At 39.3% G+C, this 17,456-nt stretch overlaps 1 protein-coding gene across 9 annotated transcripts in view; it reads left to right on the top strand.

Annotated features, from left to right (window-relative positions):
* Positions 1 to 17,456, top strand: part of ABLIM1 (actin binding LIM protein 1) — a 210,759-nt gene that overhangs the window by 113,733 nt on the left and 79,570 nt on the right. For all 9 annotated transcript variants that reach the window (XM_068400205.1, XM_068400198.1, XM_068400199.1 and 6 more), the window contains exons 4-5: positions 297 to 406; positions 16,545 to 16,671. In XM_068400205.1, the coding sequence (XP_068256306.1) occupies positions 297 to 406; positions 16,545 to 16,671 (237 nt within the window). The remainder of the gene's footprint in view (positions 1 to 296; positions 407 to 16,544; positions 16,672 to 17,456) is intronic.

Below are 17,456 nucleotides of genomic sequence, written 5' to 3'. Positions count from 1 at the left end.
ATGTAGCTGTTGTGTCTAAGTGGATTTCACTGTGGTCTACTCTTTGGATAAAGTATGTTTGATAACTTTTTTAAACCAAAATACAAGGCAAGTCTAACCTCTGCTCTGCTTGCATCCATGGATTGGATTTCTTCCAGTGCCTGGCTTTGCCAAGGCCACATTGCAGAAACTATTTGGCCTGAGTTTCTGTAAAATATTGATTGCACTGGGGAAAGGCAGCAAACAAGGCATAGGGAACAGAGGAAAATTTCTGGCATGACCTTTGCTGAAATACATTTTTCTCTTTAACTCTCCAGGCGTCCATTTCCACCAGGCGATCGAGTTACCTTTAATGGAAGGGACTGTCTCTGTCAGATGTGTGCTCAGCCAATGTCCTCCAGTCCAAAAGAATTGTCTGCCTCAAGCAGTAAGTATGCCATCTTCTATCTGAAGCCTCTCACTTTCCCAGGCTGATCAACATTTGGTTGAAACTCACTTAATGCAATCTCTCTTTTTTTTTTTTTTTTTTTTTAATTTTTCTTTACCTTCAGAAATGTGAATTGTCTCTGGGAACCATCTTTCTTTTCTTTCTTTTTTCTTCATTAAAAGTATCTGGTGCTACAGGTGGGAAGAGACACTTACACATTTCAATATGAACAAATGACTTTTCCCCAATGACTGGATTTTTAAAAGGGCTGATTTTTCTTTTATAGGCACTGGAAAAGTATCTCATTGATGAAACGTGAGGTTTCAGAGTTGATAGATTCCATTTTTTTCATATAGAATTGCACAGGTTTAAGTATTCAAAAGAGGACAAAGACAAAGGAAATTAATTTTCTTCTACTATTTAACACTTAAATTTAATTAAATTATCCTTTAAAAGGAGTATTGCCAGGGTTGTGCTTCCAGTAGACTGATATCATGATGATACTGTGATCAGAACCTCAAGAAACCATTATAAAAAAGAGAAAAAGCAAGTTAAGGGGAAAGAGAGAGAATAAAAAAGTTTGAGAGGGAAATTAACTTGGTTTGCTGTTGGGTTTTAATGCTTTTAAAAGATAATTTGTAAATTAATGATATTAATCTCTGCATCTGGTAGTTATTTTTTTAAATCTTTGAGGATTTCTGATTCTCCTCTGACTGCTGGATTGTACTCAGCATTCTAAGCTGCAGTGACTTACCCAGTACAGTTTTATAATTCAGAATGACTACAGATTTCCTTGTGGCACTAGGTAGTTTTCCACTGATGTGGCTTTCCTTCAGGGAGACACTGTGTATTTTTAACTGGTACTTGGCTTTGAGATCCTAGGTTTATAAAGTGCAATGTAAAGGCAAAGTTGGATAATGTTTGTGCTCAGCAGATGAGTCAGGTGAATCTCAGGTTATCTGATTTGCCTGAGAACACGTAATCAGACACCTAGCAAAATGGAAAATGAGAGACTTTTTTTGTTATCATGCCTTTCTGTCTGTTAAGTGATATTTTCCACCATAACTGTAGATTTGGAGCTGAAAATGCACAGGCCTAATCAGTTAAGGAAGAATTTAGGAACCTGAAAAAAAGCCTTACAAGACTGACAAACCAACATAGAAATGTATGAGGTACTTCAGGCACCCAGGGGATCCTTCTGAGACAGGAATGATGTGGAAATTGTACTTGAATTACTGATATTTAGGAGATGTTATTGGCAAGGAACTGCAAGGCATAGGGCCCTTGGACAGTATGGATGTTCTTTTTCTAAGCATGTCACAGCACTGGTTCCCAAATGACTGGTGTTCAACAACAGAAATATCTGGATCACACCACATCTGGTTCTCAAAAAGTGGCACACTTGTCCAGCAGTGTGGCCGCTTCCCAGATACATGACTCCAGGTGCCAAAATGACCCCTAGCAAGTGATAGGCTAAAGTTGTCTGATGGTGAGCAAGGAAAAGAGCTGGAGAGTCACTCCTGATAGCCATTGTCTCTGCTTGAATTGCTACTTCGTTGCCACATTGAAGTCATAGGTAGCAAGGATCATAAAACAATTTTCCCTGCTACTTGTGATGAGGTTTATTATATTTTTTTAATCAGAATTGGGTCCTGCTGGAAAAAAACACCTTACCAATACACTCCTGCTTGTAACATTTTAGGGTGCACTACTTCAAAATCTTCAAGTACCTGCCACTGTGCATTTTTTTCTTTTATGGAGAAAGACTTGTAGGAAGATACAGTATAGAGCTTCTGGTCATTTTAGAGCAAAACTCTCCAAAACATGCAAATAAAAGTGAGACCAGCATGTGTTTATAAGTTCAGAAAAACTCAATTAAAAGAATACTAATGAAGTGTCCTCTGTCTTCAAAGATATGCCAGCTGCTGCTTTAGCTTTGTGCAAAAGTCGACTTAGATACAGAGAATTCTTTCTTACTGGCACTGAAGAGTAAATTTTTAGTTAGCATAAGCTGTTTCAGATTGTTTCCACATCTCTCCTGCTGGCTGAATCAGCCACATCTATTTTTTCTAATGCTTTGCCCTGTTTTGAAGGGATGGGGTTTTTTTAATGCAAGCTCTTTTAGAAGAGAATCTCATTCACACTATGAATCTATTTTATATCCTATATTGCTGTCAGTTTCCCCTGATTACTTCCAAGGAGATTACTAGAGGGGGCTTTCCTTAAAACAAAGCAAGCTGGAAGTGAGACAATTCAATAGACTTAACGCATATCAGGTTTGATTGGTTTATGTAATGTAAAAGGAAGCCTTCTAGCCACTAGAATGCCCACATTAACGTTGACATGCCATTTTCTGATGTCTGTTACGTCACATAAATGAAATTGATTGATAGCTTTTCTTGGATGATTTCAAGGAAAATCAAATGCCTCTAAATACAGGGGTTAGCATCTTGAATAACATGAACCTGAATATTGTTACACTCTTTTACAGTGCACATCAGTGAAAGTCAGAAGGAAAAATACTGAATAATTAATTTTCCTTTTTTGCTTAATATTAGTTGGGTCCATGGTACTTATTTACCTTATTTATATTAATAATATATTTATTTCACTGCATATGTATTACCTGGAATAATTATGCCTATTTTCTTGAAGAACCATTTCAGTGACTCCTTTTTTATTGTAATTTTCTAAGACAGTCCTTTTCAGTATACAGATGCTATAGAGTAATCATAATTTAGTCAGCCCTATTCCTTAGACACTGCTAGATGTACACAGTGCACTAGCTTTGGGATTTTCATCCATTCAGAAGGAAATCTAATACCAAATACCTGTAAACAGCTTTGCAGATAAATTAAATGGGTGGTGTTCGTTTTTGGTATTGGTTTATTTCATATGATAGCCTGATAAAAGAGATGTGATCTGTAAAGCAAAGTGACTGGGACAGATGTAGAGCAGCACAAAAGCAGGGGACAACTAGACAACACTGACTGAAAGTGTGATGGTCATGGCTTGGATAGTTCAGGGTTTTCGAGATTCTGCCAAAGACAGGAAGTTGTTTTTCTTTGGGGCCCGATAAAGGGGTAATAGAAGTAATGTATCCCGGTAATTACTGTTTATGTTTTAAACAGTGTGTTACTATTTATGTTTTAAACAGTGGCTAGGTTTTGTATACAATATCATGATTGCCTGGTTTGTACTATCTTAAGCTCTTTCTATTTTCTGTTGCGTTCTAGCTACATGCTAACACGCCTCTGTTTGCTATGGTCCATATTGTCTTTCCAGAGAAGCAGATGTGCAGGCATCTATTATTTCTAAATTTTAGGCAAGACTGCAACTTGTGTGCTTGGCTATTTGGCGATGGGTGCCCTGCTTCCCTCCTCCCCTTTTACCTTCTTTTGATTGAGAACTCCTGTATTGTATCTCTGTTCCACCTCTGACAGCCTCATTTCACTGTCCCTCAGCATTTTGTATCACATACTGGTTTTGAAAGCCACCTTTAAAAATTTGCAAATTATATGGTTTCTTTTTGTAATTTCATGCTGTAATTTAGAGTCAAAAAGAGTCAAAGCCAAAGTCAAACTTTTGAATTTTTTGTTGTCATCATTGTTGTTGTTATTATTGTATGTTGTTTGAGGATTCATGGTTTATTGTTTCCATGTTGTCAGAGGAGTGATTACCTAGTGGTTACTTCCCTTAGACCTGGGAATTCTGAGTGTAGTTTTCTAGTTTTTTCATACATATGTATAAACAATACATAAAACTTTGGTTTTTTCATATATATGTATATGTATGTATTTATGTATCAGGGTAGGTACTTAAATTTCAAGGGTCAGTTCTCTATCAGCAAAATGAAAAAATAACACTGCCCTAGCTTACTAGTGTGTTGTGGTTATAAGCAAATTGACGATGGTATGGTGCTTAGATGATGCAGTCCTAAGTACGGTACTACTGCCTGAGTCTTACCTTTATGCTAAAGTCACAAAAATTAGAAAATTTCTGTGGTTTTAACTTGTCTAAGGAGAAATTCAAGAACCTAAAGTCTACCTAGATCCTTGTTCTTCATCTATGTTAGGGTTAGGTACCTTTGAAGGAGTAGTGTGAGCTTTATAATACGTCTTTCCAGCCCCCAGCATCTCAAACTCTTTTATTCCCCTAGTAGCCAAAGGAGCAGTGACTGAGGATATGTACTCTGGGTTTCTATTAGCGTTGGTGTGTGAAGCAGAGGCAAGTAGATTGGGCCTGTTAATAGGATTACCCTCTTTCATACTTCTCCATTAGGACATTCTATCAGTCAACTGATGCGTGCTTTTGAACATAAAAATCCCTAGTTTAGTCAGACCTTCATTTTTAAAAAGTACCATGCTGGCTTGCGTTTATTCCTGAACATGCATGAGGTGTTGTGGAAAGTACTGGCAGAGCAGCCATAGAGAGATCCCCCACACTTGGGGTAGGCACGTGAGGTGGTGCCAGCAGTCTGCATTAGTGGAGCTCAAACTGGCAGTCTTCTAGCTCAGGGATCATCTTTGAAATTCTGAAGAGACTACGTGTCTTTGAACACAGTTAATAAATTTCCCTCTTCCTCAAACAGAGATTTTTCCCTTAGGCATTCCACTTTACTACTTCCACAATAAAGCACTTCAGTAATAAGAATGTTGTATTATTTCTCTACCCAAGATTGAGCCCTTTCTCTGTTGGTTCCTTGTCTGGATGCCGGTAAGGAAGTTTTAGTTATTTCTGATTTACCTTTTTGCTGAAAGGTTGGATCATTTTAGTGATGTGCATGAACTAATTAAGAAATAGCGTTTCAAATGAAAAGTGGGCTTTCTAGATGGATAGGAAAAAACTGCCTAACCAAAAGAAACTGAAGTGTTACAATCACCTAGCAAGAGTTTCCATTTGAAAAATTAATCTTATTTTAAAATGATGGTAGAGACTTTCACAGTTTCCTCTTTTTCAGTGAAATACTACTTGTGTCCTATATATGCCAAGATATCCAGAGATGATTCTGTTTGGGAAGAAACATGGGGAAGATAAGTCGAATCCCCTTTTTTTGTAACAGTCTCTCTTGTGAGTTAAGAGCGTTACAGCAGAGCCAAGACATGGACCAGAGTTTCCAAAATGGCCAGTGTTACATGTGCATAAATACCCTTTGGTGCAGCTGTTCCCTGACCAGCCGGCATCCACATGGAGATTTCACAATACTGTTTTGTATGTTTGTCCTTGTCTGTTTTGCACATTATGTTCTGGTTCAAAGAATGCAAGTTCTCCGGGACAAATGCTTTCATGCCTATCAGTACAAAGTCTAATAGGGTTGGATCCTGGCTCACAGCTGGGGATCTTAGCTCTATTGTGATATAAATAAGCTTAATGAACTTGTGGGAGAAAGATATCTTTGTTAATTATTCAATAGCCTTATCTCTTCAAATAAGATGCAGTAAAGCTCCCAGTAAATACCTGAAACTTCCAACAAAGTTTCTGGTAATGCTGAAGTAAAGCAGAACCATACTTTACTTGTTGAAGAAAAGGGTGGGCAGGAGAAAATGGGAATCATCATTTGCCTCACTGCTCAGAAAGTTGGGAGGAAAGTGAGGTTGTTTTTGAAACAACAAAGCATCAGAATGGAGAAGCAGCAAATTTGCTTTGTAGTCCTCCTTTAAAGACTCTCTAATTCTTAATGCAGCTTTATATTCAGGACATAACTGTCCTTTCATAAGATATAGATATAGCTGATTGTTGCCAGTATTCAGAAATAATGTCTGAGCTGATTTATAGGCATCACAAACTTCATTAGAAGATAACTGAGTGGATAAAATGGATGCAAAATTGCTTTTAATCATAGTTCTTGTGAAAAGTCTGCAGCTAGGATTTGTAACTGTTTAGCCACATTTGACTCAGTTTTCATTATTTTGTTCTTTATCCTTCTTTCCTGAGCTGTCTGGAAACTCCTTCAAGTCCGTAGGGAAGACTTAAAAAGCAAAGGGGAAGAGTTGGCTTGCTTACAAATAGCCAGCCATCCGCAGTGATTTTTGGCTTTAAGGGGTATTAAGCAACATCCAACACATGATTTTGAGCTCATGCTTAGGAAATAGCCTACAATTTCACACTGTGTGTCAAAGCTACATAGTATATATAGGAGTTGTACAAATACTTGGCACAGATGTGGACAGGCCTTAGTGTAAGACATTGCACCCAGTTTTGCCTTAAGGGATATGCACTCACAATATCCATAAATAGTGAATGCACTGGGGAGCTTAGATGGGCTCAACAATTTTGGTTTTGAACATGCATGTTTAAAATACAATTTTAAAAATCCTGTGTATAATTTCAAACCTTAAGGGCTTAATGCTTTTTGTGTGCCATAACACAGATTTTCTCATTTCATGATTCCTGGTTTATCTGCTAAAGATACAGAAACATGTATTCCTGTGACATTCAAGCCTGCATACCTATGTTTAGGTAGTGGACATTCAGTTGAGTATTTTGGGAACTTGATAGAAGGGGTTCGTGTAGTCCTATCTCTTTTTTTATTTACCATAGAATCAAGACATACCACAGACATCATGGTGGATTGATTTCAAACACTGATTTAAATAACTGATTTTAATCATGGTTTACCTAAGAAGACAGGAAACCTTGATTAGAGTAATTGATTGTAAACTTGTTTTACATTTAGATTTTTAATTATAAAAGGCTAATTGATAAGCATGAGGATACTCCATATCTGTACACATTAACTTAAACTAATATGGCTCTGCATAAATTCATCATATTCTTTAACATCTATTTTTTTCCCCCCAATAACTATTTTTGCTCATGATTTATGTCAAGCTCTATTTGAATGGAAACTGAAATTCAATTAGAATGTATAAAATACCATTGTGGATTTTTTTTTTTTATTTCAGAAACTACCTAAAATTCACTAGACACATGAAGAAAGTAAATGCATTAAAATTTATTTTAGTTCTGGAACTGCTGATTTGTCAAGGGTCTATAGCTTATAAAACTATTTGCTTTGGATCGCTGTGTCCTTAAAGATTTTGAAAGCAGCAGAGCTTACCATACCTGAATTTGTTCATAGATAGGAAAAGGAGAGCAAGTTTCTTCTCTGTGTTTTCAGATTCCATTTGGATTTTTAACTTTGATTTAATTAAAATTAAAATTTAAAATTCTGGTTTTAAATGAAATCCTTGATTTCTAAATATAAGTATTTAATTCTCCTTACTTTAATCTAAATTTGATTGTAATAACATTGCAGGGCAACTACATTTATGACTTATTATATTGAACATATGGTGGATCTAAAATTTTATCCTGTCCCCCTTTTTAAGAATGAAATAAGCAAATCAGCACGCATGAAATAATACAAAATTCAGATAAATGATGCAAACCCAAGCACAATTCCTTTCTGGCAAAAGCCATTACATTATGCCTGAGAACATGCAGCTCTTCCCTTGATAAATCCTTCCAAAGACACTGGCCTATTTTTGCAGTTACTCCAAGAAAATTTATTCTTTTGAAGTGTTTGCAATTTTTGAGTCATTTTCATCATTTGAATTGCTTTCTTGGATTAATTTTAGTCCCTGCTTATGTTTCATAACAATGGCTAAATTACTCAAGTAGCTTCCATTTATGCAGATATTTCTTATTTTACAAGGATGGATATTTTCATTGCTGCTCTATAATAAATTGCCGTCGACCCTTCTCTGGAAGCATATAAAGCGTTGTCACAGACTAACTTTTGGGTGGTAGAGACAGAGCAGCAACTGTATTGAGAATATAGTTGTGGCAGGGCAGGAAGTTTCTGATTTACAACCTTTCTATCAGAAGACATTCCTTCACAAAAAGTACTGTTTTTTAAGAAGGTGTTTTGTCTTCATTTAGCCCACATCCAGGGGCTAAACTATAGCCAGCTGTTCTATCACCCAATATCCCCTTCCAGCTGAGAAGGGGAATCAGGAAAAGGAAAGGACACCCATGAGTTGAAATGGAAACATTTAATAAAGTAACAAAACTTAATATTAATACTAATAATAAGTACACAGAGTTATACTTAGCCCAATGAATGCTGGATGTCAAACACTGCACGACAGTTGCAACAAACAGGAGATTAAGCCTCAGGAGTGGAATGATAGGGAAGCCCCTCCAGGGATAGCAACCATGGAGGGCAAAACCCAATCCTCAGCAAACTTGCCAATTTATAGTGAGCATGACGTTTATGGTATGGATACACCTGTGGGCCAGCCTGGGTCAGCTGCCCTGGCTTTCGCTGCTCCTAGCTCAAAGCACCTGGCTAACTCAAAATGCTAACAGCCTTGATCATCATGGAAACCCAGACGCCACGACTGGCCACAAACTAAAATAAAGTGTCTTATCACCTTTGTTCCACCATATCGGGTGCTGCAGTCTTCTCAAAAATGCAGCTGTTCTGAACAGAAAATTGATTCTATGATTCTATCTCAGCGAAACTAGGACATGTTTTCAGTCCAGTTTACTCATTTCTTTTGTATACTTTTGTGTTACGTGTATATTGGGCAGAAACAATTGTGAATAGAATATTCGAGTGTACTAAATAAGTATAGATTCTTATTAGTCTAAGCATAACCCCATCTTGAACTTGGAATCAAAACATGTCCATCTCTTTAGCTTTTATCAGGGAAGTATTAACCAAAAGGTAATTCCAAAGAAAGTTCTGGGGGAAGTGCAAGGAATTGCTCAGTAAATGGGTGTTGCATGAGGAGGCATCACAAAGTTGGAAAACACAACTATCAGAGGAGATCTCCAGAGATAAGAGTATCTGGGAATTGTATGTTCAGAAAGCCTGCCAGGTAGTGAGTCAGGAATCAGAAGTCCCTTAAAAAGAATGTGAAAAGTGAATTAGTTGTTAGCTAGCCCTTAGTTTGCCATGGGTTATGAGGGCATAAAAACCTTCCTAAAAGTTGTCGTATGTGTCACTCCTATTGTCGGAGATTGTACCCTGTTTGAATTACTTGTTTTCCAAGAGTAACAATTGAAAATTACCCAAAATTGACTGCAGATGAAGAGATACAATGTGCTACCCATGAGCTGGGTATTAAACAGTGAAGCTCGTTCGCTAGCTGAGCAATTCGTTTGGGGTATCGTGAGTTGGAATTGTGAATTTGAAATCAGCTGGAACTATCTGAGTACTGAAGTGTGGTAAAAGAAATAACAGGGTAAAGACTAGCCTCAGCTTAGACAGAGCTGGCTGTGGTTTATCCTTCAGAGTAGTTTTACAGCTGGGACTCTGGGGGTACTCAGATGGGAAAAAAAAATCTTTATCTTTCTTTTACAGGACAATTAAAAACTCTTCTCTTAGATAGTTTGTAGCACATCTGCTCTTTCTTCCTCCTCCTATTTCCATCACCCTTTGTTTTTCCATTCAGGCACCTGTATGAAAGGTTGGGTTGAAGAAGGGAGTGAGGTTGATGTTACAGAAAAAGGCTAAGTTCGTGGTATGTTGCTTGCAGGGATGGTTTGCAGGAGTAAGAGGTTAAAAGGTGAATTGGTTTGGCCTCCTTTGGGAAGGAGGTATAAAAAGATGTGGAATGAAGGGAAATACTGTTTCCTCTTCCTGTGCAGAAAACTTAACACAAATGCTTACATCAATACAGAGGGGAAAAATAAAAACTTCTTTGATAAAATAATGTCATATTAACAAACTAGAGTTGAGGAAGAGCAGTCATCTTTCCAAATCACTTTAAATTACATCACATGATGAAAGAGCTATTTACAGTAGTGATACATGCAAGATGTATACGAACCAGTTTCTTAAAAAGGCAAGTCAATGTTAGGCACTCATAGATGGTTAACAGGGACTTGTGTTGCAAGCAAAGAATGCCAGTTCATGCCATTGTAATTTCTTTCCGTATTTAATCAACTGTAATTTTATTTTCTTTAATTATTTATTTTGAAAATACCCATTTTTCCCAACTTGCCATTTATAATAAACCGTCAAAGCAATATTCCACTTCCCATGGGAAATTTATTTCCCTCCATTGTATGCGCCCAGCCTCTTATTGTTAGATTTCAGGAGTACAAGGCTGCCCGCATGGGTTTGTTTTGCCTTTAAAACAGCAATAGTGCATTTTGTTCTGACAAACATTTCCCATCCTTGCATTGGCAAAGAGGAAGGGTCTGGCAGCAGATTTCTTTGCAAAATTAAGTTACATACTCAGATCTAAATCCTGGATGTAAAATTCCCAATATTGTCTGTCCTTCTCTGATTTCCAGAACTCATCACTGCTCTGATGATCAAATGGTTATGCTTTAAACTTTGAAAGCATTTATCGTACTGTAAACAGACAAAGTGAGTTTGTATTTGTAGCTTTGACAGAAATATCCTGATGATCTGGAAGAGCCTGTGTGATATCATCAAAACTTCTAATTTTAAAACAAAGCTTTAAAAGGCATTGCCTGATCTGTGGTTAAAGGGTGACTGAGGAAAAACTCTGGTCTTCCTAACTCTATGAGAAATTATAATTGCACAACCTTTAAATTGCCACAGAAGAGTTATTGGGATGTAAGTTGCTTTTCAAAGTGGCCAAGAATTCTTTACAATTAGAGATTCCTTGACCTTGACTTCAATGGTAATATTTGCCTCTTTCTTCACTTCCACATCACTGTTCCTCCTAGCTTGCTCTTTGGGTCCAGCTGTGTTTGACAGTGTATTTTTGTGTGAGTCCAATGAAAATGAAAATGACATTTTTTTCTTTTAAAAATTAAAAATAATAAAAATCTCCCTCATTCTGCCCTGCTTTACCTATTTCAGGGGAGAAGCTTGCTGGTGCTGTCTTTATAAAACTATTTATCTGTGTTTTATAGGGAGGAGAAGAGTAACAAAAGGAGTGTAAAAAGAGTATTATTACTCTTGTGACTCATAAGGGTTGTGGCAGCTTCAGACTTTATCTAGACATGTGCTACTGATGGCCATCAGGATGGAAAGGAATTTTTTTGTGACTTAATTATGAATCATTAAGTCAGACTGCAATTAGCTCTGTTCATGGAGCTAACCCCGCACCAAGCAAAGTTAGTATGCTCATGTAAAACTCTCCCTGCACATGACTTTGCATAACCATGTTCATTAAGACTAAAGCAGGTAGAGAAGATTTCCCTTTCATAAGTAAGTTATGTGGGGTTGTTGTGGTTTAACCACAGCTGGCAATTAAGCTGCACACAGCCGCTTGCTCATTCCTCCCTGGTGGGATGGGGGAGAGAATTGGAAGGATAAAAGTGAGAAAACTCGTGAGTTGAGAAAAAGACAGTTTAATAGGTAAAGCAAAAGCTGCATGCGCAAGCAAAGCAAAACAAGGAATTAATTCACCACTTCCCATTGGCAGGCAGGTGTTCAGCCATCCCCAGGAACTCAGGGCTCCATCACACGTAATGGTTACTTGGGAAGACAAACCCCATCGCTCCGACATTCCCCCCTTCCTCCTTCTTCCCCTCCATATGGTGTGGGCTATCCCTTTGACCAGTTGGGGTCAGCTGTCCCAGCTGTGTCCCCTCCCAAACTCTGCGTACCCCCAGCCTACTTGCTGGTAGGGTGGGGTGAGAAGCAGAAAAGGCCTTGACTCTGTGTAAGCACTGCTCGGCAATAATGAAAAGATCTCTATATTATCAACACTGTTTTGAGCACAAATCCAAAACACAGCCCCATACCAGCTACTGTGAAGAATATGAACTATCCCAGCCAAAATCAGCACGAGGGTGAGCAGAGAATGTGAGATAAAGGTATATTGGCTAGTAAATTTTCAAAGCAATGTAAATGGGAGTGGGTAAAGTCATATGCAGTGTACTTAGGGTTAATAAAGCTATATCAGCTCCTAGCCCACTGCCTGTGCTGTGATCAGGGCTTTCTGCTATTGGCTGAGAGCAAGGGAGGGAGGCAAAGGAAGAAAATCCACCGCTTAATTTAGGCAGTGACGAATGGGTTGCTGTGCAGGATGTTTCACTCCTGGATGTCTGGGGTGATGCAGATGCTAAAAAGGGAAACACATTTTTTCATTGCATCTTTACAAGCAGGGTGTCATGGGTGGCAGCTCACCCTGGCCTACATCTTTTAGTGAGGCTGCTTAAGGTACTTGGAGGGTGGAGATCTTAATCACATACAATATGATAGCGCCATGCTACTTTCCCTTGTCCTGTCCCTTCAGTTTTGCGTGCTTTCAAGCTGGCTGACTCCACATCACAGCCCTTTTGTCCAGGCATTGGCATTTGCTTTTGTATCTGGACACATCAAATATGACACCCTTCTGGGCTATTTTTTTCCAGAGCTGTAGGTTAAATATATTAGGATATATCTTCAGATTGAGCAGGCCTAGCCAGAGTATATGAAAGACACAACAGCTATGTTCAAGCACCTTTGGCAAATAATCGTGTGAGAAGCTTTTGCTTGGCTAAAAAATGGTGCTGTCAGCTAATGCTGTTATGAGAGAGTGAATTCAATTTTTATACACAATGTGTGAGAAAGAGGACATTGCTTGTGGAGGCTGCAGCTGCTGGCATCACAGGCAGCCCAGGGAAGCTAATTGTGATTTGTTAAACTATATGTCCAGTGCTCTCAGATACAATCTTTTTTTTCCCTGCTTAGGATGGATTTTCGGGGAACACATTATTTTCCTGACATTCCTGGATAGCCTTCTAATGATCAAGTCCTTACTGAAGTCATACTGCAGTGCTTTTATTGAAAAAAGGCTTTAATACACTTGAAGATTCCGGGCACGGACACAACACATACGAACATGTGTTACTTCCCATTTCTTAGGAGAATCACTGCCATGGGATGTCTAGTCTTAAGTCTTCCTTCAGCTCAAACATAATTCTACGTAGTGTTTTTGTGGTATGCTTTTCTTTAGATCATAAGTGCATATAGGAACCATACTGCTTACTCTGCATTTTAATCAGTACACTGCACATTCCTCCTCCTCCTCTTTGTTATCCTGGCACAGCTCAATGTGTGGATGTGCAAGGAATGGGAGTAGGGGAGGATCCGGGTTACATGACAAAAAGAAAGCATATGAAAGCTCAAGGTCAAGGGGTGCAGTCTGTTAGACCCAGGTATGAAGCTAGAGAGCGCCATGGTGGGAACCATTGCACTAAATTTTGAGAAGAGTTTTCAGATTTTTAGTACATGTCTGCTTTGGCATATGGTTGTGGACTCGCAACCTCACGGACCTTTTATTTGCAGCATATGCTGGTTATAGGTTAGGCTGATGCAGATTGTGCTTAGTGCGATATTGAGATCCTGCCTGCATATGCTGTGTGCTGATGACATTCAGCCAAAGGCTTTCATGTGCCTCATGCAGGCCTGAGATCATAAATAGCATTTATTTGTAGAATTTGGATGAACAAATGGTCTTTTCTTAGCCCAGCCCAGTCTTATTGCTTTCTATTTTAGGAGATAATGATCATTGCTAGCTTTTCATGTATATACCCAACTGTTTTGCCAGAGTTAAAATCAGGTTTAGTTAAAAGCCATCTCAGCCTAATAAGACAGTACTGGGCTATTAGTTTACTTTGATTCTAGACATTCAAGATATCTGTGATATTAGCAGAATGGAAATAATGATGTTAAATTACTCTTGCAAAACACTTCAAGGAACCTAGAAAGAGTAAGGAAATGTCATTGTTGCTATAGAATAATAAAAGCATGTTATCAACCCCTTGTATCGCACATGGGCACAAGAGTAAGTGCAGCAACACCACCTTTGGCTTACAAGAAGGAATCAAACAGGTAAAGATACTTCATGGATCCCTACTTCCTCCGTGTAACTGGTTTTGGCACCAATAAAGATGAAGATACTGGACTAGATGATAGACCTTTTGTGTAATGCAATTTTTCTATTCTGACTGCTTCAGAAATTCAGTTAGAAGCAACACTACGTGCTTTAAAAATCTCTTTCTTGGTTCCATATCTGAAAAATTTCAGCTTCATGGAAGCTTCTTGGATAAATCTGGAAAAAGCAAGGAAAATACAGCAAATTTTTTAAGGGATTAATGTAACACGGAATGTATCACAGTTTGGCAGGTCCCCAGATCAGGAATGTGGAAGCTGGCACACTAGGGAGAAGCAGTAGTGCTAGGAAGCTGAGAAATGGGTGCTGTTTAAAGCTGCAGTTCAGCACCCACCGAGACTGGAAGAAAGATCCCATTTGTTGTCACAATCGGAAGGCAAATTACGTGGTTTCAGATTTAGCATAAGAAATGCAGGCTGGAAGGCACCTCAAGAGATGATGTAGTATCCTCCCAAAACCAAAGGCAATATCAGTGTACCAAAGCCATCCTGACAGATGTTTGCTTGTCCTCTCCTCAGCCCCATGCTGGAAATTCCAGAGACTCCCTCTGTGACCTGTTCCAGCCTTTGCTGTCATTACAGAGTGGCGTGGAGCCTTGAGCTGGCACGGAAGAGCAGAGGGATCCATTACATGCTGTCAGTCCTTTGTCATTTCACGATTTCAATTTGTAACATTTGTCCTCTAGAGCAAAGTCCTGGTATTAGGACATCTCAGGGTTGCTTTTCAAGTCCAAGTCGTGTCAACAGTCTGTGACTTGCATTTTATCACAAGATACCATAGTGCTTAGTCCTTTTTTTTTTTTTTGAAGCGAATTGAGAAGAAGAAGAACACTGACAGAAAGAGGGATGTGCTGCAAATGGTGGCCTAGATAGCAAGAATGCACAGCATATATTTGGGGTGCTCTTGGCCCGTTATGCAGCAAACAAAAGCCCGGCCCTTTAGTGTCAAAAGAAGTGACTCTCCTCTGATTATCAGTTGTGATAATAAACTTGGACTCACCCTTTTGCAAGGTGTGATGTTGCCTGGGCTGTAAACCCATGAGGAGGTGAAGGTTTTCAGGCTGTACCTGTTCAGTCAGCTTGACAGTGCAGCCAGGATGTTCTTTTTCCTGGTGCCCAGGTTTTAACTGCTCAGATTGCTCTGTTCCTGTGGATCTTGGTTTGTTGCTATTTGTTGGTATTTCAGGCATGTGGAGAGGATGTTACATACATGAAAGGAACACGAGTTCAGGGATAATAAAATATGGAAAATCCTTTGTTCTAGGCTGGCTCCTCTGTGGCTTCCATGTGTGCCTCAGCTGGTGGGCATTCACTTTCTGCTTCACTGGTCTTCCAGGCCTTCCATTCCCTTGGTCCCTCTGTCCCCTGAGGCTGGGCACAGAAGCTGTAGCACAGCCCTTGCAGTTCAGTGCTGTCCGCACGTCAGTCTCTTCAGATCTTACCGTGTGCTGAATTGCCCCTTACCAGGAAATCTCTTTGAGTATTTTATGTTTGCGTGGTGAGGAATGGGAGCTTGGGGCTGAGCCAAAGATTTCTGATGTGACATAAGACATTGTGGCATCCTCTGGGACAGAGGGCATTCAATGCTCCTGACTTCAGGTGTGCATTCTGCCATCGAAGAGTCTTTCAGAATCGCAGTGCAAAGTGTCGACTACCAAGGTAGTGCTAAAATCCCTGAGCGAGAGTCCATATGCCGATTAGAGACCATGAGAACTACAGTTTCTCACACCTGAAGGTGGAAGACAATATACCATGCCATGCAGCCTTCACTGCTGTCATACTGCTGTCACCCTTGCCTTGGGCCCTCCCTGAAAAAAGGTCTCTCCCCGTGGTCCCGGCTGAGATGTGCCACCGCCCCTGAGCTGGGTGGACACACTGGGCTTTGCTGCCACCCAACGGGGGAAGTGCAGAAATCCTGATGGCGCTCACTCGGGCCTCCTTATTTAGCTTCATGTAAGCAGTCAAGATTTTGCTAAAAGCAAAATGAGAAATAACACTGGTTGCTTTAGACGACAGGAACTTTTTGCAGTCATGAGTTTTGTAGCTCATTCCTAACAAAATCTGAAGTTTGTACAGAGCTTGCCCGCCTGTCTTTGAATCATAAACAGCATGGAAAACAGAAGAGGTACTTTCCCTCTTCTACTGAGTAAGTCTACAATGATAAAGATTTGAATCTTTGTACAGGACCTGGGAAGTGTTTGAGGAAAGGAAAACGTACATTTGAGTTCCTGTGGAATTCTCCCCTTTGGTTATCAAGTGTTGCAATGTGTGGGTGGTTAATGAGGGTTAATGAACCAGCAAATGAATTTGTTTGTTTGTTTGCAGATTGTGCTGGCTGTGGAAGAGACATAAAAAATGGACAAGCATTGCTAGCTCTGGATAAGCAGTGGCACTTGGGGTGCTTTAAGTGCAAGGCCTGCGGGAAGGTCCTAACCGGGGAATATATCAGCAAGTGAGTAACTTCTGCATCGTGTCTGCGCTCTTGGCATGAGTTCTTGTTACCAAAGGAGAAGAGCTTGCAGCAAAGTTCACTTTTCGAAATCCAGTTCTGACCACCTTTCCGTATACACCGAAATCTTTGTTCCCAGTGAGAGATGAGTTGGGAAAGGAAAGTAAACTGAAAAGTGAAACTGAAAGGTGGTGTTTAATGATAGTAGTGTATATTTAATACCAGTACAGAAGGGGGTATATCTCCATGTTCCCACAAAGGATTAGGTGAATTCCTGCATGTGTTTTCTGTGTTAGCCAGATAAAGCTTTGTGCTATTTTGCTTTCCAACATGTTATTTTGAGGAAAAAAGTAGGAACCTGTCCATTGCTTGCCTTTGCTAGAGGACAGAGTAAACGTGACGATATGAGTGACCTGACACTCTGTTTCTTATCTCCATATAAGAAACTAACGAAGAGAGTTTTGAGCAGGAGGAAGTATAGAGGAGGAGAATGGGGAAAAGTGGTCGAATGATAAAACAGAGGGAATGAAGATACAGTCTGTGTTCCCCCCTTCAAGCATATAACAAAGAGAAAAAATAGGGAAACAATGTATTTTTCACAAACCTGTCATTAAGGGTTGTATAATATTTAATTAAAAGTAGCATCTGTAATTTCTCAAAAGAAGTTCAGTGTCTGAGAATGACTCCTAAGCTGACTAGTGTTTCCACTTTTACTGTATGTTCCTTGTTCATACTAAAAAACTACATAACCTTACACTTAAAAGTGCCTGCTTATACTCTTGCAGACT

This window comes from Nyctibius grandis, chromosome 4 (genome assembly GCF_013368605.1).
Source record: "Nyctibius grandis isolate bNycGra1 chromosome 4, bNycGra1.pri, whole genome shotgun sequence".
In the NCBI taxonomy this organism is placed as follows: Eukaryota; Metazoa; Chordata; class Aves; order Nyctibiiformes; family Nyctibiidae; genus Nyctibius; species Nyctibius grandis.
Note: the sequence above shows the minus strand (reverse complement) of the source record. Positions and strands in the feature narration are given on the sequence as shown.